General features: G+C 49.1%; 9 protein-coding genes across 9 annotated transcripts; 4 read left to right on the top strand and 5 right to left on the bottom strand.

Moving 5' to 3' along the window:
- Positions 1 to 81: 81 nt before the first annotated feature.
- Positions 82 to 1716, top strand: N7471_003373 (putative actin-related protein RO7; the record flags this gene model as incomplete). The annotated part of the gene is made up of 1 exon (XM_057276093.1): positions 82 to 1716. The coding sequence occupies one exon, from the start codon at positions 82 to 84 to the stop codon at positions 1714 to 1716; it is 1635 nt and encodes a 544-aa protein (XP_057140731.1).
- A 224-nt stretch (positions 1717 to 1940) lies between these two features.
- N7471_003372 (uncharacterized protein) lies at positions 1941 to 4135 on the top strand (the record flags this gene model as incomplete). The annotated part of the gene is made up of 4 exons (XM_057276092.1): positions 1941 to 2006; positions 2056 to 2123; positions 2176 to 3022; positions 3077 to 4135. The coding sequence occupies 4 exons, from the start codon at positions 1941 to 1943 to the stop codon at positions 4133 to 4135; spliced, it is 2040 nt and encodes a 679-aa protein (XP_057140730.1).
- A 265-nt stretch (positions 4136 to 4400) lies between these two features.
- On the top strand, positions 4401 to 5320 carry N7471_003371 (enoyl-CoA hydratase/isomerase family protein; the record flags this gene model as incomplete). The annotated part of the gene is made up of 4 exons (XM_057276091.1): positions 4401 to 4610; positions 4668 to 4727; positions 4798 to 5150; positions 5209 to 5320. The coding sequence occupies 4 exons, from the start codon at positions 4401 to 4403 to the stop codon at positions 5318 to 5320; spliced, it is 735 nt and encodes a 244-aa protein (XP_057140729.1).
- An 88-nt stretch (positions 5321 to 5408) lies between these two features.
- On the bottom strand, positions 5409 to 7209 carry N7471_003370 (uncharacterized protein; the record flags this gene model as incomplete). Its single annotated transcript, XM_057276090.1, has 4 exons — positions 5409 to 5910; positions 5971 to 6539; positions 6587 to 6828; positions 6876 to 7209. 4 exons carry the CDS (start codon positions 7207 to 7209, stop codon positions 5409 to 5411), a joined length of 1647 nt encoding a protein of 548 aa, XP_057140728.1.
- A 328-nt stretch (positions 7210 to 7537) lies between these two features.
- N7471_003369 (uncharacterized protein) lies at positions 7538 to 9886 on the top strand (the record flags this gene model as incomplete). The annotated part of the gene is made up of 6 exons (XM_057276089.1): positions 7538 to 8328; positions 8379 to 9138; positions 9192 to 9273; positions 9331 to 9471; positions 9526 to 9661; positions 9727 to 9886. The coding sequence occupies 6 exons, from the start codon at positions 7538 to 7540 to the stop codon at positions 9884 to 9886; spliced, it is 2070 nt and encodes a 689-aa protein (XP_057140727.1).
- A 245-nt stretch (positions 9887 to 10131) lies between these two features.
- Positions 10132 to 11388, bottom strand: N7471_003368 (aldose epimerase family protein; the record flags this gene model as incomplete). Its single annotated transcript, XM_057276088.1, has 1 exon — positions 10132 to 11388. The coding sequence occupies one exon, from the start codon at positions 11386 to 11388 to the stop codon at positions 10132 to 10134; it is 1257 nt and encodes a 418-aa protein (XP_057140726.1).
- A 669-nt stretch (positions 11389 to 12057) lies between these two features.
- On the bottom strand, positions 12058 to 13359 carry N7471_003367 (uncharacterized protein). Its single transcript, XM_057276087.1, has 3 exons — positions 13251 to 13359; positions 12984 to 13182; positions 12058 to 12927 (listed from the first exon to the last, which is right to left on the bottom strand). Exons 2-3 carry the CDS (start codon positions 13140 to 13142, stop codon positions 12073 to 12075), a joined length of 1014 nt encoding a protein of 337 aa, XP_057140725.1. The 5' UTR covers positions 13143 to 13182; positions 13251 to 13359; the 3' UTR covers positions 12058 to 12072.
- Positions 13360 to 14428: 1069 nt separating this feature from the next.
- N7471_003366 (acyl-CoA desaturase) lies at positions 14429 to 15875 on the bottom strand (the record flags this gene model as incomplete). Its single annotated transcript, XM_057276086.1, has 4 exons — positions 14429 to 14929; positions 14982 to 15068; positions 15128 to 15548; positions 15622 to 15875. 4 exons carry the CDS (start codon positions 15873 to 15875, stop codon positions 14429 to 14431), a joined length of 1263 nt encoding a protein of 420 aa, XP_057140724.1.
- A 1254-nt stretch (positions 15876 to 17129) lies between these two features.
- N7471_003365 (ABC multidrug transporter) lies at positions 17130 to 22775 on the bottom strand (the record flags this gene model as incomplete). Its single annotated transcript, XM_057276085.1, has 15 exons — positions 17130 to 17443; positions 17522 to 17929; positions 17972 to 18055; positions 18142 to 18594; positions 18666 to 18950; positions 19117 to 19188; positions 19255 to 19378; positions 19436 to 19798; positions 19868 to 20030; positions 20150 to 20886; positions 20941 to 21090; positions 21150 to 21233; positions 21295 to 21861; positions 21934 to 22465; positions 22560 to 22775. 15 exons carry the CDS (start codon positions 22773 to 22775, stop codon positions 17224 to 17226), a joined length of 4458 nt encoding a protein of 1485 aa, XP_057140723.1. The 3' UTR covers positions 17130 to 17223.
- Between the last annotated feature and the right edge of the window lie 38 nt (positions 22776 to 22813).

The raw sequence follows: 22813 nt of genomic DNA, 5'->3' as shown, positions 1-22813 counted from the left end.
GAATCGAATATTTGTCGCTACGAACCCCGCGGACTCCTGTTGCTCCCAGAAAGGAGAGCAACGCGCCCGAGCTCAATCAACATGGCGAGTGATACACCCTTAATGGGTGCTAGTAAACGCACATCAGCAACTTCCGGTCTGCGCAATAGCCAGACAGCACGACCTGTTTCCCCTCATACACCACAGCCGCGTTCGGGAAACCCCTCATTCACCAGCAGCACATCACCGAGTCCCTCCTTTCGAAGCGAAGACGATGCGATCATATTTGAGATAGGCGCACGATGGCTCCGCGCAGGATTCGAAGGAAGCAGTGCGCCTGTGTGTGTGGTTGGTTTTGGACCCGAAGACTCTAGGAGAGCGGGAGACTATCGAGGATGGATCCAGGGCAGCACCGGTGCTGCACGGCTACCGCAACCCGTCGATGTCGAAGAGTGGACACGGGCATATGAATTGTGGCGGCCAGAGTCACGAGAGGTTGATCTGGGGCTGGTCGAGGATAAGATCGAGCGCGCGTTTCGGGAGACATACAACCAGTTCCTATTGACGGACGCAGGCACATCTCGCCTGGTTCTTGTCCTGCCATCTCTTATGCCACATCCCTTGCTGTCGTCGTTGCTGTCGACGCTTTTTAGTCGTTGGCGCTTCCCTAGTGTTACGCTTCTGTCCAGTGCGACCATGTCGGCCACGGCAGCAGGATTGCGGTCAGCGTTGGTGGTTGACCTTGGCTGGGCCGAGACCACGGCAACGGCGATCTACGAATACCGAGAGATGACTACGAAGAGAACAACACGGTCTATGAAGCATTTGATGCAGGAAATGGGGCTGCTTCTTACCGGGTTGGCTTCTGACGGGAACCAGGATACGGAGATTGCGGATAAGATCTCTGTTGGATTCGCGTACTGTGAAGAAGTGGTCAGTCGGTTTGCCTGGTGCAAATCGCAGACAGAAGAAGGTACAAGCCCCGATGAAGCCGACCGGAAATTGTCGATTCCTTCGCCCGCAAACCCCGAGGAAGAATATATGGACGTGCCGTTTGCACGTCTTGCCGAACCCACCGAGAAGGTTTTATTCGCACCAGGTGTCGCAGAACATGAATTGGATGACGAAGAAAAATCCTTGCCTTTGCTTGTCTACAACTCCCTTCTCTCACTGTACCCCGATGCACGAGGAACATGCATGTCCCGCATTGTCTTTGTGGGCGGCGGTTCTCGAATTCCTGGGCTGCGGCAGCGGGTCCTGAAAGAGGTCTCACTTTTGATTGATCGTCATGGATGGAGTCCAATTCGAGGCAAAGCACTCGAGCGACAACGACAGAGATTGGAGGGGCTGAGACTTTCAGCCCAAAAAGCTCCCAACCAACCTGAAACCCCCAGGAGCGATGGGGAAGCACCATCTACCAATGACGAACCAGCCGATCCATCGAAGGAAGTGCCTGAGATCGATTTCGTGGAGCAAAAGCTCCGCCGACAAAACAAAGATATCCCAGTCCCTATTCAAGGAGTCTTGCGCGAAGTTGAATCTCTCGGTCCATGGGCGGGTGCAAGCCTGACAACTAGTCTGAAGATCCGGGGGATGGTAGAGATTGAACGAGAAAAGTTCTTACAGCACGGACTCGCTGGAGCCACACGAGACATCGACCATCCTGTTCCTGATCGTCGATCGGGCTTGAGATCTGGCGGTGATCGGTCGAGTTGGACGCTTGCAGGCTGGGCATAAACACTATGTACATTTTTCAAAACAATAGATACCCCATTCGATTTCCAAGCCGTTTCCCTATTTTCCAATTATTTTTTCTACAATTTGCCTCCAATTTTTCTATTATGGAACTTCCGAGATAGGATAGCCGTCGGTTCGGTTATGCCCCGGCTTTCGCGGGGAAGAGCCCGCGGCGCTGGATTGTCCACGACTTCTCTACGCATGAAACTGACAGTCACAGAAAAATGAACGATTTTAGTCCTCCGCCATTACGCGCACCTACGGCATGTGTTGCCTGTAATAAAAAGAAGGTATGCAAAAAAAGGAATAACAGAATCTGAGACATACTGATCTCTTTAGGTTCGCTGTATCTTCGCCGGAAATCCCGATGTATGTGTGAACTGCCAACGGCACCAGTGGCCCTGTTCGTAAGAAAAATTGATTTCTGACATTGAATTAAACATACTAACTGCCGCGCAGTCGACGAGAGCGCAAGAGAAAACGAGCCCATAGTAACGATGGTGACTGCAGCGTCAATGAGACCGACGCGGTTAGAAAGAGACGGGCGAACTGGGAAGAGCCGACGACCACCTTTAGTCCTATCGGCTCAGCCAGATCTCTATGTACAAGCTCTGAATATGACCAGGATCGGAATCAGTGCCGCGACACAAGTCAAGGTAGAGCTAGTACTGCAGACCATCCGCCGATTACACCAGATTCCAACCCATACTCGACCGCTTCGACTTTAAGCTTCATGGCACGATCCCGCTACTTTGACGACGCAGTGGCAATCAACGAAGAACAGGCTAGATCTTACCCAGAAGGAGACGCAGATGGACCAACTGAAGATGACATCCAGCTGCTCAGACTGCAAGGTGCATTCGACCTCCCACCACGAGCCATCCGAGAAGGATTGATTAACACATTCATGGAACGGTGTTCGCCATGGATGCCGATAATCGAGCGGAGTTGGCTAGAAGAAAGTGGTTCTCAGAAGCCGTCAATGCTGCTTCTCCAGTCTATCTTTGTCGCTGCGAGCCGAGTCACATCTGCACCGGCTGTGACTGCGTATGCATCTTTGCATCAGTTTTATCGTCGCGCAAAAGCCTTGTTCTGGTCTGGATACGAGAGAAATCCAGTCACTGTTGTCGCAGCAGTGTGCATTTTGCATTGGTATAACCCAGAAGGTCCTGAGCATGTGTCCACCAATACTAGTGGATTTTGGCGATATGTGGGAGTTGGGTTAGCTCACCAGATTGGATTGCACAAGGAGCCAACGAATAAAAGAGATGCTGCCCTGAGACGTAGGCTGTGGTGGACTCTATATGTAAGTCAAGGATGTGCTTCTTCGCTAGCGCAGAAAAGCGCTGACATCAGACAGGCTAGAGATTGTTGTATTTCTGCAGGACAGGGCCGGCCACTAGCAGTGGATCTGGCGGATTGTGAAGTGGCACCACCTTGTCCCGAGGATTTCCATGATTCAAGCTCAAATGCTACTCTGTTCATCGCATATGTCGAGATCAGTTCTATTCTGGGCCATCTCACCGAGTACTGTCGTCGCAAGACCCTCACACGTGAGGCTCGACAGAATCTTGAGAATCGGTTATATCGATGGACACGCGATCTTTCACCCTCACTGCGCTTGTTTTGCAGCCAAAGTACCTCAGAAGATGCAGCATCACCGAAAAGAACATTGGCCCGATACAACTTCGAAGCACGTCAGCTCCACATCCCATACTTTACCTGCCTCGCAATCATGTGTCGACCCAACCCCGGAGAGTCTGCTTCACTAGGAGTGCTTTTAGCATCGTCTTTCGTGGCAGGGATGTTCGAAGACTTCCTCGCTCGAGATGAGATCCAATTCCTAAGCCCGGTATTCACATTCCACCTTTTGGCTGCCGGAATCGGGCTTCTCTCGTGCAACAACGTACCATCACACCGGGAGAAGGCAGCGGGTAGCCTGGAATCCATCTACCTGGCCCTTGAGGAGCTCGCAAAACGCTGGTCATCTGCGAAAGGCAGCCTAAGAGCGTTGAAGAGCATTGCCGAAAAGCAGCGGAACACGTCGACAATAGACGAAATGCCGTCGATGACGCTCTCTAGAGAACACCAACCATTTTTTGAGGGATTTGGGCCGGACCTATCCTGGGCTTGGTCATATTTTATGGACCTCGGACTAGCTGCGCGGCATGATGGCAGCACAAATCGCCTGGTGGTTGCCGGGACCCCAGAGGTGCTAGGAAATTGGGCCGAGTCCCGGGCACCGGATGCTATATCTTCGGATGAGTACAGGCCACTCACGACGATTTTGGACCGCAATGAAGGCCTCACTATGGGAGATATGTCGCAAGATATTCCAGATGACTTTTTTAATCAATACCAGGGAATGGGCTATTGGTTGTTCAAGGATTTGGAATGGAATGGCGAGATTGCCTGGTAGTTTGACTATGTATATATGCACCCATATACCCCTAGATTCCATAGCATTTATAGAGAATATGGTACCTCACGAATATATGCGAAGATTCTCCAGTAGCTTTTGATTTCGGCAGTCGGTGAATCTCGGCAACGTAAACATGGGGATGTGAAAATGCGGGGGATCTACGAACATACATCGTACACAAGATAATAAACATTAAACGGCTTAACGAAGCAGTTCAAATATACGATATCAATATTTACTTGACTTTCGTGCGATTGTCATCATGACAGAGATCCCAACCTTCCGCAACCTCTCCCTCGAGAGACATGGGAATGTATTCGTTGTGACCATGCAGAAACCCCCGGAGAACCGGTTGAACTCATCGTATTGCCAGGAGATGATCCGGGCCTATCGCACCGTAGAAAGAATTCTGGGATCCGACTCAGAAGGGGCAGTAATCACGCGGGGCAATGATGCTAAATTCTGGTGCACTGTACATTGATGTCCCCGATACAGAACAACATCAGAAGGACTAACAGAACACCCCCAGGGACTCGAGCTGGATGAATCCGATAACAACCCATTTGCCAATACAGATGGCTTCTATCCAGTGAGAACATCCCGGCTTTGAACAGAGACGCTGGCATGCCATGTGTGAGACCACACTAACAACCATCCAGCTCATCCACACGATCCTCGACTTCCCCTTTCCAACAATCGCCCTGTTAACCGGGCACACCTTCGGCGGCGCCTGTCCACTCGCCCTGGCACATGACTATCGAGTCATGAACTCCCGCCGCGGGTTTATCTCCATGCCCCCCGTGAACCTGGGCCTGCACTTCGACGGGATCGGCTCGTTGCCTCGTCTCAAGCTGCGTCCGCAGGTTGCGCGCAAGATGTTGCTTGAGGCGCATAAGTGGACTGGGCCTGAAGCACTGCAGGACGGGATTGTGGATGCTGTTGCGGAGCCGGAGGAGATGCTGAATGTTGCTTTGGAATTGGGGAAGAAGTGGGCGCCTAAAGCGAAGATGGGGTAGGTTTGATCTGTACATGAGTTTCTGACAGGAAGAGTATCTGCTAATGCTGTCCAGGGTGTATGCTTTGCTTCGTCAGGAGCTTTGGGGGGATGCTATTAAGAAGTTTCAGCGTATAAGTTATGTTCATAGTCGGGTGACTTCGGCGCCTGCTAAGGTCAAGATTTGATAGAGAGGGACATTGATATCAAGTATATGTATGTATGCAAATATTTAGTATTTCATCAGGAACTAGGACTTCTTTCAATAGTTTGATCCTATAGCTTGGCTTTATTCTCCCTACTCCAAACTTGCACCTCAGGCAGCTCTCGATAGTTAGGCGGAAAGAACTGCGGTCCCAATATCTTCTTCTGCACCTTCCCTGTACCCGACTTGGGCAACTCCCCTTGGACCACACGAAGAATAGTTGGCATCTTATACCCAGCCATCCTACTCCGCAGATCTTCCCGCAGCTCGGCGATTGTAAGGCTCTTACGTGTTGTTTTTTGATCTTGTTTGAGGCTGACAGTAGCAGCAACCCGTTGACCAAACTCCTCATCTTCAACGCCTACAACCATGACCTCCGAAGCATAGTCCAGACCCAGGATCTCGCGCTCGATATCCAATGCGGAGATCTTATAGCCACCGGATTTGATGATATCGATCGAGGCACGGCCTAGGATGAAATAATACTTTCCTTCGCGGCGAGCAATATCTCCAGTTTTGAAGTACCCCTCAGCGTCGTGTGCATCCGCTGTTGCTTTCTCGTCGAAGAGATACCTGTTAAGAAGACGTATGAGGATGGGACACCGGCACCTCTCGAAAGGACATTTGACTCACTTGGAAAACATATAAGGGCACTTCACTAATATCTGACCTTCATCGGTAAGCTTGAGTGAGACTGCCTCAGCAACACAACCAACACTATTTCGTGGCGTTCCATCGGAATCAAGTTCAGTCTTGATGACTGCGCCAAACTCTGTCGCACCATATCGAGTGAGAATTGGTTTGTCCCTGATTTGATGCCAGAACTCTTGTACAGGCCCTGGAAGTGCCGAAGTACCACACAGCATTGCTCTGATCTGACGCGCACCAGCGATATACTGGTCACGTATCTCAGGAGCTTGGTGCGCAATGTTCTCTTCATAGTACCGCATCATACGCATGTATATGGTTGGAACTCCAGAGAAAAAGGTAAGACCTCCCTGTCGCCAGCGCTCCCACGTCCACGCCGTATCGAAGCTGCCACTGCGGAACTCAATACAAGCACCGGCGGTAAGGAACGGGAGGAAAGTCAACCCAACACCCGAGGCATGATGCACCGGAAGGACATGGAGGACAGTGTCCTTGTCTGTGATTTGGTAATAGTCTGCGTCGGCCTCCCCATTCCCGGAGATATAACTGCGACGCTGCACAGCGCCCTTGGGGGCCCTGTGGTGCCGGAAGTGAAGATTACCAGTGCTGCGGCGTTCATATCTGGAACCGGGCCAGATGAGATGGTGGCTTCATCTGCCGAGAGAAGCGTGGGGCGGAAATGAGATCCAATTGGGGATATGCAGGGGATGTGCACGCCTTTGCTTTCTCTCATATAGTGAACCACGGAGTGTGCGACTCTTTCGCTGGTTGTGCTGGCTACCAGAGCTACACATCGCGCTTTCAATAAGAAGTACGAAGCTTCTTCTGCTGGCAATGCGGCAGCTGCTGCTTATTAGCTATGTGAGTTCTTCTAGGATATGGAAACTTACCCATAGGCACGACTGCTGCGCCGATTGCGAGGATTGCAATGAAGCCGACGGTGTATTCATACCCCCCCGGTGCAAGCAACCCGATGTATACCTCCTTGTCCGCAATCAAATCACGTCGAGCTTCATGGCTGAGTGAGCTTTCCAAAACTTTGCGAAAGGCCAACACATCCGACACAAGATGATGGTATGTCTTTTCCATGTCGGCAACCAAGTCGCGAACCACAATGGGCGAAGGCTTACGTTGCGCATAACGCAATAGTCTGTGGAAAAAGGGAAGATTTGGCAACACGTTGTCTCCCACATGTGGTGGTATGAATAGAGTGCGGTCTCCCATTTTGTTTGAGCTTGTGTACTGCTGAGTTGGGATAGTTGACTGTCTTATCCCATTATATTTGACTATACACATTGTGGCAACACATCATTCCCCCGCTGAACCTTCTAGCCAATAATTCATCGCTATACTCTGTTTATTCGGCAACTTGCTACTTGGCCGTTTACATTTACCCTGCGGGGTAGAAGTGCCGGCATTCGGGACTCGGTGATTTTGAGGATACTATGGATTTAGCCAAGGCAATTCGGTACGGGTATTTGATCTATGAATAAAGTCGAGGATCATGGAACTGTGACTGAGATACAGAACTTGAAGAGTCAAAGGATTCAAAATGCCTGACTTTACGGATAACCTTTGCCCAAGCCAACCAGATGGACCAACGACACTAGCCTGCGAGCGTCAGCAATCCAACATCGCCACTGAAGAACTGGGACATCATTTATTGGCATCGGATGGATTTTTGGAACGACAAGCTCGGATCCTGCCCATCATACAACAAGAGCCACTTTTCTCCAAAGACCAGCAACAAAACCTCTCCAGACCGGAAAGGTTCAAGCTAGGAGTTGCACGCGCAAAACTACTACGCCGAATGAGAGACACGCATAAATGGAGCTACCTCGAGTACCAAATGGCCGAGTACCTGGTCGACGACGTATCGCCTTACTTTTTGCACATGGAGATGTTTATCACGACCATCCGCGAACAGGCCAGCGAGGAACAGCAGGCGTACTGGCTGCCCCTGACCGAGTCCTGGAAGATCATTGGTGCATATGCACAGACAGAACTGGGACACGGGAGCAATGTCCGTGGCTTGGAGCTTGAGGCGCGTTGGGATAACCGGACCAAGCAGTTCGTGCTACATAGTCCGACTCTTACGGCTAGCAAATGGTGGAATGGCAGTTTGGGCCGTTTAGCCAACCACGCTATTGTGGTCGCGCAATTGTTTCTCCCGGATCCCAGCTCGCCGGATAAATACGTTTCGCATGGTCCTCATCCGTTCATTGTGCAGGTGCGGGATATGAAGACACATCAACCGTTGAATGGGATTGTTGTGGGAGATATTGGTCCGAAGTATGGCTATATCACTATGGACAATGCGTATATGTTGTTTGATCAGTTCAGGTTTGTTCCTCGTCCATAAAGTACGAGTCCCTTCACTAATGATATGCTAGGATTCCGCACTCTGCTATGCTATCACGATATTCAAATGTCGATCCCAACACAGGAATTTATACCAAGCCAGAGCAACCTGCTCTGGTATATGGAACACTGACCTATGTGCGGTCTAATATGGTCCACCGCGCTAGACTAGTTCTCGCACGGGCAGTCACCGTTGCAGTGCGGTACAGCAGCGTACGACGTCAGTTCCAAGACCGAGACGGCGACAAAAAGGGACCCGAGATGTCCGTTCTGGATTATCCGACTGTCCAAATTCGGATCCTGCCACTCCTTGCCACGACATTTGCACTTCACTACACAGGTCTTGCCATGCAGGCAGTTTACAAAAATGCACGACAGGATGTCGAGAAGGGAGATTTTAATTCCTTGGCTCATATGCACAGCATGTCTTCCGGGTTGAAGAGTCTGTGCACTATCCTCGCTGCGGATGGTATTGAGACATGTCGACGTGCCATGGGTGGCCATGGGTTTGGTGGTGGGAGCGGTCTGATCCAGGCCAACAATGATTACCTCTCCAAACCAACTGTTGAGGGTGATAATTGGATGATTACGCAACAGGTTGCGGCGTATGTGATCAAGAAGATGACTGCTGCTGTCAAGTCGCCTGATACTGCCGGGGTTGATGAGACTGATGCTCAATTCAAAGAATATATTCGTAACAAGAGCCGTCCGGGATCAGAAAAGCAGACATACGATATCCTGAATAATGATTTGGACATTGTTAAGAGCTTTGAGCTTCGAGCTACTGCCATGGTAAGTCCTACAAACCTCATACTACCGAACAACTTGAAACTAATTACCAGCAGGCATACGACGCATACGAACAAAGAGTCATAAAAAAACAGAACTGGAACAGTCTTCTCATCCAGCTTCACAAACTAAGCCGGGGTAAGCCAAATCTTGAAACGGGATATCGTGACACACTGACCTAGAACAAAAAACCAGCACAATCCGAATCAATCATCGTGGCGACCTTCTTCGATGCCCTCTCAAACGACAAAACCCTCTCAGCACCCATCAAAACCGTGTTATGGGACTGCTTCCGCCTGTTCGCATTATACAGCATGGAGAACGAAAGCTTCGAATGTAAGTCACCAGCGACAAAACTATCATTAATTCCCACAAACTCATAAAAACCAGTCTTCCGCTCCAACGCTGTCTCCCAAGCAGATCTGAATGCCCTAGCCAGTCGAGTTCAAGACCTAATGGCGCGTATCCGACCACATGCCGTGAAACTGGTTGATTCATGGATGATTCCTGATTACTTATTGGACAGGTGAGTGGCTTTCAAATCGTTTAGATGATTTGAGGCTGGAATAAGTGTGACTGACTTGATTATAGTGCGCTGGGCCGATATGATGGCCGTGTGTACGAAGATCTATTTAATCGCGCCCATCGGTTGAATCCGCTCAACCGGATTACGTTCAATCCGAATTATTGGGAGGATGAGATTGTTAAGGGGAGTGGGGATAATGGGGATAGTATTTTGTCGAAGTTGTAGACGTCTATTGTCTGCTGCACAGGTCGTGTTGGAGGCCGTTGAGCGAGTTTGCATGTATAGCCAAATCCAATGTTCTATTTTATCTGTTTTCAAGTACGCTGTTTGATTGAATTGGCCACAGGAGGCTCTCATTCGTAAGATCGAGGTAATGAATACCAAATTAAGCGCTGCGCGTAACCAAAGGTCCACACAGAGATGATATTAATTCAATGCAAGTAGGTAGCTGTACTGTAGAATTATGAAATCTAGATAGTGCCAAACTGGTAGGTAGCCCAGTTAACGGCGGGCCCATCATCAGGACCAAAGACCTGGTAGGGAACACGTCCCCACTCGGGGTTATTGATACCATCGATCCAGTCCTCGGTCTCGATAACGAAGCATCCATACTTGTTAACGTGAGTGGCACCAGAGTCACCGCCATCAGCCTTGTTGCGGTCCGCCTGCGACTTCTTAGTGGCGATGGAGCCGTTCTGCCCGCTGCAGGTGTAGATCTGCACCGCGGCCTGGTTGGTAGCGACGTCGACGCTGATACCGGTGGAGCTGGATGAGGCGCTCAGGACTGTGGCCATGGAGTTCGACGCGTATGTTGAGGGCCGGTCGACGAGGAAGCATGTGTCGTAGCCTGTGCAGCCGGCGCCGCAGAGGTCGTATGTCTTCTCGATGTCCTTGCCAATGAGTTTGGGGCTGGTGAAGTCCAGAGCTCCTTGGTAGGTGTTTGCAACGTCGTGGATGGTGCCGTTCGGGATTAAGATGCTGTCTCCACCGATGAACCGTTGCGAGAGGGGAAGCTGCAAGGTGGTGTCCTTCAACACGTTGGATTCTTTGAACGCGTTCAGGTTCCAGTAGATGTGGTTGGAGAGCATGATGGGGGTCTTCTCTGTAAGAGAGAGGGCCACCAACTTCGTGGTCAACTGGGGAAGTCCCTTGGGGTTGGCTTGAGTCTTCTCGGTAGACACGCTGAAAGTAGCATGGGTAATGACGTCTCCTGGGAAGTTCTCAAAGCCTTGATCGAGCAATGTGAAGGTGATGGAGGACTCGCTGTGCGAAGTGACTGTCCAGTTGCGCGTATCATATCCGACGAAGCCACCGTGGAGGGTGTCCACGCCATGGTTTTCATTCTCAGGAACGTGGTAATCCTTATCATCAATGGTGAAGGTACCGTTCTTGATACGGTTGGCATAGCGACCCACAACCGCGCCGAAGAACGTGCGATTTGTCTCACTATCATGCAGATATTCCTTGGGTTCATCATAGCCAACGACCACATCTTGGACGTTGCCGTCACGATCTGGAACTAGCAAGGAGGTGAGACGCGCACCATACGGAATCAGCTTGGCAGTGATGTTTTCTGCCTTGATCGTATAGCTCTCGAAGTGATCGGCATTTGAGCCAGTAGCAGACGGCGAGGGAGACGCGGTCTGGGAGTGAGATGGCGACGGCACAGCATTGGCCAGGGCAGGCAGCCCATACAGGGCGGCTGTCACATATGACGTGAAATGCATTTTGATTCCCAGGAGAGTTGTAACTGAGAGAAACAAGATACAGAAGAAGAGGAGAAAACGAAGGGTGATCCGGGCAGGGCAAATTAATGAGCGGAGCCAACCGAGGGGTACAGGCATTTTATGAGCAGCTCCGTTCGGATCGCAATAAACATTCCCCAATTTGCGCTAAACTACCTCCGCATGGCTTTGACGCTAGGGGGCGGGGGCAATGGACGGAAACCGGGGTAAAGGTTCTGGTGAGACCAGGATTTATCCGAATGCAGGTGGTGTGATCGACGTACGGCTCAACCATTGGACTGTTGGACAGAGCTGACGCTATATAATGAGGGGGAAGATCCGAGCCCCTGTTCGGGGTGATATCGAGGGATGTAAGTTAAGGGCCGTGAGTCCAGTCAAGCTCAAGAGGCGTTCTGCCACTGACGGCACGGAACAAATGTTACTTCGACCGGGTCCATGCGAACGGCAAAACTCCGGTGGAGTCAATTGCTTCTTTGTTTACCGCCCCGACTCCTTAGTCAGCCACATATTGCCCCGGGGCCAGGGGCCCATGGACAGTCCATGGGTGGACCTTTCCATCTTGGGTTAGTTCCTACCTACGTAACCGTGGAAAGAGCCTTTCAAGGTTAAACCACCAGCACTATCAACGTCTAATGGAGTCAAGGAAAAAGAGAAACAAGAAAGCGGCTACTCAATAAGGCCCAAAAATCGCTTCATCCGATCGTAAACATAGAAACTTGTCGCTACCATAGGAGCCATTTTGACATAGCCAATAGTGAGCCCAACATAAAAGCCTCTCACTCCTCTCTCCAGAAAAATACATTGGGCTGTCTCCAAAATTCCTGACTTAGTACCAATCACACTTCCGACTTGGATTCGTCGCCGAATGATATCAATCGGGTAAGAAATCGTTTGAGCGACTATGCCAGCGACTGCTCCACAGGAAAGCTGCGCAACCGCGGTCAGTCGAGTGGAAGATTGCGCCTCTAGAGTGTAGGGTGCAAAGGCAGGCGTGCGAAGCCAGTCCCTGAGTAGATCGTGGGTGAGGAATGACGTGCCAGCATACGGAAGTATGCCTAGCATAGTCGGGGCAATTCCTCGATAGAGATTTGACAAGCCCCCGGTGCCTCCTCCTTCGAAGTAGATTTTCCGAGATATACCAAGCCAGGATGACGGGTTTTTTTGGACGGTTTCGAAGGCAAGACGTGTACGGATCAACTCAAGAGGATATGTGACCAAGGTAGAGGTCGCACCGGCCATACTTCCGCACAAAAATCGACGCCATGGTGCTTCTTTCTCGGGAGATGTGATGATTGCTGCTCGGAACTGTTCGTATGCGAGAAAGTTGATACCGGCATACGGGAAGACGCGGACCAAGCTTGCTGAGTGACCTTTGAAAAGCGCGGATGTGCCATATGACATTCGAATGTGTCTGGCAGCCTTGATTAAACCATCCCAGCGGGTCGAATACTGCACAAAATGAGAGTGGGAAGTTTGAAAGAGGATCCTGACCCTCTCCAATGGGGCGACAACAGTTTTGGCCTACATTACTCTGATATCAGCAATCTACTATTGGTAGCTCAGGTGGTAAAGCTCACAGCACAGCCTGCGACACCTCCGGCTAGCCCGTTTCGTAAAACGACGTCCAAATTTCGGCTGTCTTCATTTGATTTTGATGTGCGATAAGCATAGCCACTGCCTTCTATCTTCGTTGATGGATCTTTGGCGATTGGGGCACTGATACCCGTGTCTCTCATTGTCCTCGTAAGAACAAGCAGGGGCTCAGGGTGACGAGAACTGAAGAATAAAATCAAAGTCAGAGTCAGCGCATGGGATAAGAATAATGAATAAAAATGAATAATTACACTGAACAAGCACATTAGCAGTCATCCGACACACTCCCCAGTACAGTGAGGAAGAGAGATAAGGGGAGAGAGTGAGGGAAGGGAGCAAGGGAGTGAAGGAAGAGAAAAAAATGTCTTGGCAGCAAATTCCTAAACGAGACAACTAAGTAGCTCAAGCCATTTCTCGATCTCTACTTTGTATAACACGCTCTATAGAAAGCTTGCCCATAATCTGGGTGGGGCGCTTCAAGTTGGTTGTGCTCGCAAAGCTCGAACCTCCTCGTGGACCTTATTGTTCTGATCTTGGATCCCATTGGTTATGCTTGACCTCCTGTAGGTCATGTCATGTTGGGTAGATTCGATTAATGTGGTCTAATGGTGGATGATGTCTTTCGGTTTCTCAATGAGCTTCCACGTCTCCTTGGTGGTGATTCAACCCGTGCCTTCCGAATCGCCGCTTCGCGTTCGCGTGTTGGGGATGTTAGGTTACTTCGCGCTCGGTAAAACCACAATAATCTTACATCGCAAAAGTATCAAATATATCGTCGTCCTCGCTCGCTTTGTCTATATGACAGCATGGCTCGCCACGGTACAAAGACCATGCGAGACACCTTGGTCAACTGATTTGATAAAGCAATTCTTTTTCGCGCGACCGCCGCACTGACCCTCTCAGCTCATTGGCGCCCACACACGCTCGGCGTTGACACGATCCGGCCCGAGTCACAGAAGCCCCCCTTTCAGCCACAAATTCCGCTGCTTTGAACATTAGATGATCATTTCATCTTTCTTTTATGAGAAATGGACTCTACTACCTTATCGGATGGTGAATTGATAAGTCTTTTCTTCGAAGCTGCCCCTGATCGAATTGTTGGCGGGATCCAAGAAGGGAATCTTGTTGTTAAGACTTCAAATGATACCGTTATCAAATTTGGACCAGGAGTCACTGAAGATGAGGCTAATAATCAACGGAAAGCCTACGAACTCATTGATCATAATATTGACATTCTCAAAATTCTTGTTGCTCAGCTGCTCAGCTGCGCCTGCTGCCATTCAGTGTATTTATCCATGGCTACATAAAGAAACCCATTGGCCGTGATTGGTTCAGCACACATCTCCAGGTTTGCTTCTTAGGTAAAAATGTTCATATTCTCGTGAAACTTGAAACTTGACAAATTGATCTCTAATTACTCCCCGAAAGCTCAAGCATAAACGCCCTTTTGGTTGTTTCGGTGACGCCAAATCTCAACTTCACCACCGCCGCGAATAACCCCAACTCGCATCGAGGAAAGGAGGTTGTGAGCGGCATTGGAGTGAGTGTAGACACCACCGTTAAACATGGCAGTGGCATCCTTCCCAATGGCTGATGAAATGAGGGTTTTACCACCAGGGTGCTCCGCGACAAAGTTACTCACATCATGAACAACACCAGCAATGGCAACTAGAGCTTTGCCACTCTGAGTTTCTGCAATGAAATCGTCCCAGTCCACAACAGGCAGCTGATCCAGAGGAACACCCCAATCAAGCTTAGAGCGCTTCTGGTCGAGCTTCTTCTGTAGTTGTTGCACTCGGCCTTTCTCGATTTCGTTTGCTCGGAACTCCTTGAGGTTAGTAGCCAGACCGAGCTGCTTCCACACCCAGATTGACCACTTCGTGGGATCATACTGCCACCATTCGATGGCGTTGCGGTAGTCGGAGGGAAACTGGTCAGGGTTTAGTGGGTGCCAAGTAAATACAGGGGAAGAGCCTTCTTACCTCGTGGTGGAAGTTGTGGTAGCCTTCGCCGAGAGTGATCAGGGCGGTAACGACGTGGTCGCGAGGTGAGTTCCTGTCATCGAATGGCTAACGCGTGTCAGAGTGGACAGGAATATAACAAGAACAGGAGATGGACAATGACTGACCTGCTCACCCAACCAATGGGCGAGAGAATTGACGCAGAAGGTGGCTTGCTGGACGAACGAGAACCGAAGAATTCCAGCATATACAATACCACCCTTCCAATCACCCCATCCCAGGCCAGCAACGAGCATAGGGAACAAAATCCCGAAAACCAAGATGACAGATCCATAGTGCTTGTGCTGCCAGACGACGACCGGGTCCTCATTTAAGTCGGAGATGTCGGTCCTGCCACGGTTTTTCGGGTTTTGATTTAGAACCATCCACATAAAATGCGAATACCAGAGCCCCTTCATGACACTGTATGGGTCCTTGACTGTGTCGGTCCATCGGTGGTGTGCCCTGTGTTTACTGCTCCACCACCGGATTGAACCTTGGACGGCGCCACCGCCGACACATGCGAGGAATATTCTGATTGGAAGGCCACTGGAGATATCAGATGTCAGTTAGTGCTTCATTCGAAGCTTCGAACCAAGGGGTGGGGTAGTGGCAGACTTACGCTTCGTACGATCTGTGCGCCCATAGACGATGGTAGCCGGCAGTGATGCCCAGTCCAGTCCAGAAGTAGTAGAGAATTGCCCAAGCAGCAGTGATTGCCCTCAGCTGTGTATAGAATGCAGCGACGACGCCACCGACGGGTACGATCAGGATGAGGGTTGTGTTGACCCAGTTGACATGCTGGTACCAGTTACTGAGTGTGACGGGCTTTTCGCTGATATGCTGCCTTCCACCACTTGGCTCAGTTTTGGCCATAGTCGTCGTAGATTTGAAAATTTTAGGTTTCTTGCAAGTGTTTATGAGATTCTGGGGATGGAATTGATGGCTGGTGGAAAATGTTTTAAATTGCGATGCCTGAATCTAAGAACATTATATAGGATAAAGAACTTTCTAGGTATCTCATACTAACGAGTCAGTCGTCAGTTGTGTTGCTCCCAGCAAGAAAGTGTTGAACCGTTCCGTTGGGAATGTCAGGCAACGCATGTCATAGATTGTTAGGGCGGGATTCCTCCGAACCCTGGGCCCAATCCTAAAATCAGCAGAAAATCTTTAGGAGATTCGCCATTCTAAGACCCGTTATTAGTTGAAATATTTTCTATCTTTATCAATAATTGAAGCTTGAATCATCATCAGAAATTGAGAGTGCGTCGCAAATTCGCCGCTGATTTGGGACCGATCCACTGATCTGGCCCCCAAGGCTCAAGCCCGAGTATGACGAAAAGCCGAATCCAACGTCAAGGTATAATTTTTCCCCAACAGTTTTAACATGAGGTGCACCAAATACCCGGAAAATGGGTTCGTGGTAGACTTTGCTATCGTTGTCTAGAGCCTATGGTAGCCTATATGTAGATACATACTGTTGGCCTATCTGGCCACACGGGTTAAAAATATACATTTACTACCTATAGGTACCATTAAAAAAAAGGATGGATGGGATATTTCTAAACAAAATATACTAACCCTGACTTGACTACTACTACTCTTCCTTGACTGACTTGCTTTATTTTAGATGTCCTTGTTTGTCAGGCCTTGCATCCTTCCTGGTTTCCTATAGTACATATCTCATACACGAGCTAGTACAAAATTGTTCTAACTAAACTGTTATTGAGGGCATCACATAGTATTTTATAAGGAAAAGGGCTAATATGATATTACGATAATGTACAAAAGAAGAGTCTTGTTAAGCGTTAAATCCCATTGGTCCGCCGTTTCCCGAATTGGCGACATCATACATCCACAGTGAGGCTGAAATGGTCCGTGTTCTAATCGTGTTAAGCGCCCAACGCAACTTCCCCATATTGCCCTTTTTGTACCTTCCGTATAGGGATGCCGTGCAAACGGTACCTACCTATTTTCAAGATTTATTGGTTCAGGGAAGGTGCATTGGGTGCTTAACACGATTAATTGAAGGTTCACAATAATCGAGGAAAGCATTGAACCGGAGGAGACGGGGTCAGGACCATCCATGGAATGAGACGATAGTTGACCAGACCTCTGAATCTCTCTCTAAGTCATGACGGGACACAATGTCATTTTAGGTCGCCCAAATGGTTGCTTTATTCACCCAAGTGTAATGCTGAACTACCGAACTGTTCTCATATACTTATTGGCTGCCATCCGCATCATAGAAAGCCTTGAATCTCGAGCCCCGACCAAGAAGGCTGGAAGGCGTGTCGAATTCGACAATCTCTCCATAGTGTAGCAGAAGAATCCGATCACTATCTAAGATGGTATCAAGTCGATGGGCAATAGTGATCACCGTGCACTCCTTGAAGTTTTCTCGAATAACCTTCTGGATTAGACGGTCCGTAGTGACATCAATGCTGTTTTAGAACAGTCAGCCGTTAGTACATCATGACCTCCAAGAAGTGGGGGTCAAGAGGAAGGGAGGTGCGACTTACTTGCTTGTGGCTTCGTCAAGCACCACTATCTTGCATTGCTTGAGTGTCGCTCTGCCCAAGCAAAACAACTGCTTTTGTCCATGAGACAAATTGACCTGCTCCATCTCCGCGTCGAGACCTCCTTTCTCTTGGATTATGTCTGACAGTTGAACAGAGGAGAGCGCGCGGAGGATACTCTCATCGTCTGACACCCCATGAGGGTCCATGTTCTCTCGGACAGATCCTGGTAAGAAGCATGGTTCTTGCGGGATTGCATTCATTGCCGTGCGTACAGTATTGGCCGGGATAGTCGACGTGTCGATGTCGTCAATGACAATACTCCCTTCAGCCAAATCGACCATTTTGAATAATGCCATCATCAACGAGGATTTACCGCTAGCATTGAGAGCCGGAGTTAGTCTTGATATTCTGAGTCGATTAAATGTTCACACAAAAACAGGGCTCACTAACCTTCCGGTCCGACCGCATACTCCGATCTTCTCGCCTGGCTTGATATCCAAGGTAATGTTGCGAAGGGCCGTGACGGTACCGTTTCTGGAAGTAGAAGTGTGAGTACAGGACAAGAAAACGCCGACTTGGAAGTGCTGATATAAGAAATTAGCAAGGGAGTTTTATCTTACTTGTACGTGGCAGCGAGATTCTTGAATTCGACATGGCCCCGATCCGGCCAATTGCTAGGAGGGGTCATGGTCTCCGTAGAGAGTGCCTCGACCGGGGTCTCCGCTTCGAAGTCTCTGACTCTCTCAATCGACGTCAGGGAGGTCTCAAACTCGGTCCATACCATGATAATATCGGTCAGCATGCCGCTCAAGCTCATCACGTTGGAGAGAGCAACGCCTGCGAAGCCAGCGCTGATCTTATCTTTCAACCCAAGAATAAGGCCGATCAGAAGGAGAACAAATCCTGCAGCCAAACAGTCCATAACCAATGCTAGCCATCGCTGGACACAGAACAAAAGATAGAACGGTATTTGCGATTTCGTCAAGTTTTGGTGGTTCTGGCGAATGAAGTTTGCTTGCCACCCAAAGGCGCGGACAGTAGCTAGTCCTTCGATAGACTCCATGAACTGCGCACTAATGCAGAGCCAAATTAGAATTGATCTTGGGTGCAATTGACAAGTCAAGGATTTAGGCTTTGCACTTACTATAAAGGCGCTTTGCTCTCTAAATCCATCTTCCGAAGCTGTCGTGATGTGCGCAGGTACACCTTCTGGAGCGCGAACATGACCACGAATATGACAGGGTATGAGATTGCCACCCAGTACGATGAAGTCATGATCAGGAGTATTTGACCAAGCATGATAAGGCCACCTTGTCGTAAATTTAGTGACATGATCATGAATTGAGGGAACAGGTTGCACTTACTGCAGAATATATTCAAAAGGGACATGGGTAGCTCCGAGTCAATAAGCTGCATGTCCTGGCTGAACCTATTTGTCCCGAGGAAATTAGAATCCTAAAGATACTTGGACCGATGACAGATTAACCGACCTGTTGATGATAGAGCCGAGACTTGTCGCCTGAAAGTAAGACATTGGTGCCCTATCCCAACTATCAGTTTTGAATTGTGTTTGAAAGAGCCCATTGTAGACTTACCGGAATGTTGTTTGTAGAATAGTCCAATGAAGGGATAGCCCGGCAGATGAAACAACGTTGATGACCGCATGCCTGCGAAAGAATAGGTTAGCGGGCAGAGCAAACTGGTGAACAGTCTAAGATGAGAAATAAACCTACCATCCCAGAACTCCTAGAACGAGGAGACAAGAAACCTGAAAGAGTGCATAGATCCCCATGTATATGGCTTGATGATATCCAGGGTGTGTCTCATTTGAATCAGTCCACCACTTCGCCCAAACATCTATACATGTTCGTTAGCATCATAAAAAAACAAAAATCTCAAGGGATCTGGCCTTACATGGGAAACAGAAGAGGAAAGCATAAGCAACGGCAATTATCACATAAGCCACAGATGAGAATTTCCCGATGGATAGCATATAATATACGATCACATTTGTGGTCTTCTTTGGCTCCGATGCCGTCGAACTTGACCCTGTCTCGGACACAGCAACTTTTAGCTTTTCATCGGTCTCTGAATTGTCATCTGTGGTTGGCGACACTTCATGCTTTTCAATTTCTGTGGCAGAGCTATGAGCCTCGGATGGACTAGTACGCGTTAGGTAGCTGTCGTGTTGAGAAAGATCAGAGAAAGCTCCCTGTTCCACGATTTGACCATCAGATCCGATGCAAATTATGTGATCGGCATACGAAGCATGGTGTACTGAGCGTTGAACCCCGTTGGTCAGTCAATTGGCCTTAATAGAAGGGAAAAGGACATGAGCCATCTCACCAGAATGGGTTGCCAAGATTGTAGTGCTGGGATTCTGCCGTAAGAGCCCATGTGGTCCTAGCAAGCGCTGGAGAATCTTGGCTTCAGTGGTAGCGTCAAGACCACTGAGAACATCATCCACAATGTTGACTTCGCGTCTTGCAAAAATAGCTCGTGCGAGTGACTGGTAGACGCTTAGTTAGAGAATTTTATGTCACATTGTATCATCATAACAGGAGAAGGAAAGAAAAAGAAGGAAATGAGGAAAAACGGGGGGGGGGAGCCGGATATGAAGTGACATACCACGCGCTGCTTCTGACCACCACTCAGATTCACTCCCTGGTCGCCTAACTTTGTGTCATTTCCATCACGGAAATGGAGCAGATCCTCGTCAAGAGCACAGGCATGTAGGACAGTCTGGTACCACTTTTCATCAAAGTCCGAAAATGCTACAATATTGTCCTTCAGAGTTCCATCCATGATCCAGGCTGTTTGATCACAGTATGCAAAATCGGCAGTCGCTGCCATAACCTCGCCTTCCGAGACCGAGATCTCACCGAGCAGTGCGTTAAGTAAAGTGGTTTTGCCACAACCAACGGGACCAAAGATCATGGTCAGCTTTTGCCGTGGAATGGAAATGCTGATATTTTGAAGCACCGGGCGTGTATTGCCGGGCCAAGTGAAAGTCGCACCATTCATAGAAATGGCAGTGCTGGATGAATAGTCGGCTGCTGGAAGGCCATTCTTTTCGCCCGCGGAGCTTTCCTCAAGCGCTGGAATGGTGGTCGGGGAGGATACAATTCTCCTCGTATCCGGTCTCGGCTCTGTGAGTAGAAATTTCTGGATGCGTTGGAAGCAAGCAATCATTGAGGCCAATTCTGGCGCTGACTGGAATAGCATGCTCAATGGCTGTGAGATCAGTGTAAGCAGCGACAGGGATGAGAACATCCGACCGGCATCCAGTGTGATGTGGCGTGTGTGATCAACCGCAATGAAAACTGCGAAGGTGAGAACAGGTGAAATCATCACGGGGGTAAAGCCTAAACCATCGTTAGGGGTTTCATTGGGTCGAAGATTGTCGGTTTATAACTAACCCATCATCATTGTGCCAATTTCCCACCACCGGAACCCTGCTGCTGCGTTAAGCTCCTTCTCCCTCGACTGTTGTAACAGATTCATCAATATGTCAGACAGGCCAGACATCTTCAAACCCTTCATAGCAGAAAGGGTGCTTGAGGTTATCCCTATGGAACATGAGCATTTCATTGAGCTCAGAATACACACTTCAAGATCAGCAGCGTACCAACCCGTTTTTCAATCATCTCCATCCAAACCTCCTGCTGGCGACCAGCAGATGCCCCAAATTTCATAGTAAGGACAGCACATACTTGATTTTGAGTTAGTAGACTTTCCCAAAACTATCAAATGCTGAATTTCTGCGACATTACCAGATGCAATACCAAGCGAAGGAACAACAGCGACGCCGACTTGTCGTTCCAGCAGCCAGGCTGCGAAGGCAACCTGGATGAAATTCGCCCAGATTTCGTTCATCATCCGTAGACCACCTACGATTCTCTCGACATCAGCATTCATGATGGTCAAGGCGGAAGACTTGTTTAAGCCCGAGATGTCAAGATCGAGGGTTTTGCGGTAAATGACCGCCACCAATGCTCCTCGAACACAAGTAATGAATCGATAGGTTTGATGCCAGTACCATGCGGTAGTCATCTGGGAGCAAGTTAGAAATCCGATGTCAGGGGTTGCTATATAAGAGAATTGGTATCTTACAGCAACTCCTATATAAACAATTGCATAAGCACCAAGAAGGCCGTAGCCGATATTCCGCTCGTCTTGTGTATCGGGTGCCTTGATGTAGTTGACCATCTGAATCAAAAGTAGAGGTTGAACGAGTGTCAAGGCGATAAGACATAGTCTTGGGAGGATTGGGCTTAAAAGACGGATCTTCAAGGCGCTGATTGTGGACAATAAAAGAGCATTCTTTCCAGTCTTGGACGCTGAAAAAAGCAAAAATATTAGACATAATACCCAGCGGCGGAATTCAAGAGAATACGAAGGATTAAACATACCTTTTTCCCAAACCGTCCACAAGTCCTGTTCCAGGGTCACCGAAGAGAACCCTGCTGGCATAGGGAAGAGATCTCGCGAACCGAGTTCACGCACATAGCCCATCTTGATAAGGCTGTTGATCCAGAGGAAGAAAGTTTTGGAAATTATCCCAGCAAAGTCCTCAGGACTGCTCTTGGAACCACCCCCCTGAGCTAACCATCTTGTTTTGGGGAAAGATTCTGCAGTAATATGTATTCCTTTCATCACGAAAGTGGCCGTAAAGACCCCCGCGATACTTCCCTTTACATTGGCTAGCCATAGAGATCGTACCTGAGTGCCATCAAGTAGGAGCACCAATAGGAAGTAGCCATTGATCAGGAATGATGGGCGTGTGGTCCTTCTATGCTCTGCATAGGTGAGAGGTGCCAAGGTAAGCGTTACTACTACGTTCAATGCGGTAGCAGCAATCGAAACATTTGTGCGGTTCCCGGGCGCGAAGCAATATAGAATCAACAGAGCAAGCTGGAGGGAGGCAGAGATTATCGCTGATGTCTTCAAAGGCAGGCAAAAAAAGATTTGCCTTGCAGTTAGCCAATTGTGCTTTCTGTTATGCCTTTCCAATCTCACGATAGGTCTTGCTACTCACCAATTTTATCCCCAATAAAATCCATCCAGTCACGAGGTTAGGTTGCTGCCATAGTTGGTAGTACCTGCCGAAGGCGAGTAGAAGGAAAATGGACGAGGGCAGAATTGAGAAAATCGACTGCTCGAAAAGCAAAGTGAAGTCAAATAAACGGCGACAAGGCTGCACTGCTGGACCCCAGACATTGTCCGAGGCAAAAGAGCATGAATGCGACGACATGGCGGTAGCAACTCTGACTGGGAAACGTAGGTCAAGGA

This window comes from Penicillium samsonianum, assembly GCF_028829775.1.
Source record: "Penicillium samsonianum strain IBT 33392 chromosome Unknown utg000002l_segment0_segment0, whole genome shotgun sequence".
NCBI lineage: Eukaryota > Fungi > Ascomycota > Eurotiomycetes > Eurotiales > Aspergillaceae > Penicillium > Penicillium samsonianum.
This window is presented reverse-complemented; position numbering and strand designations above follow the sequence as displayed.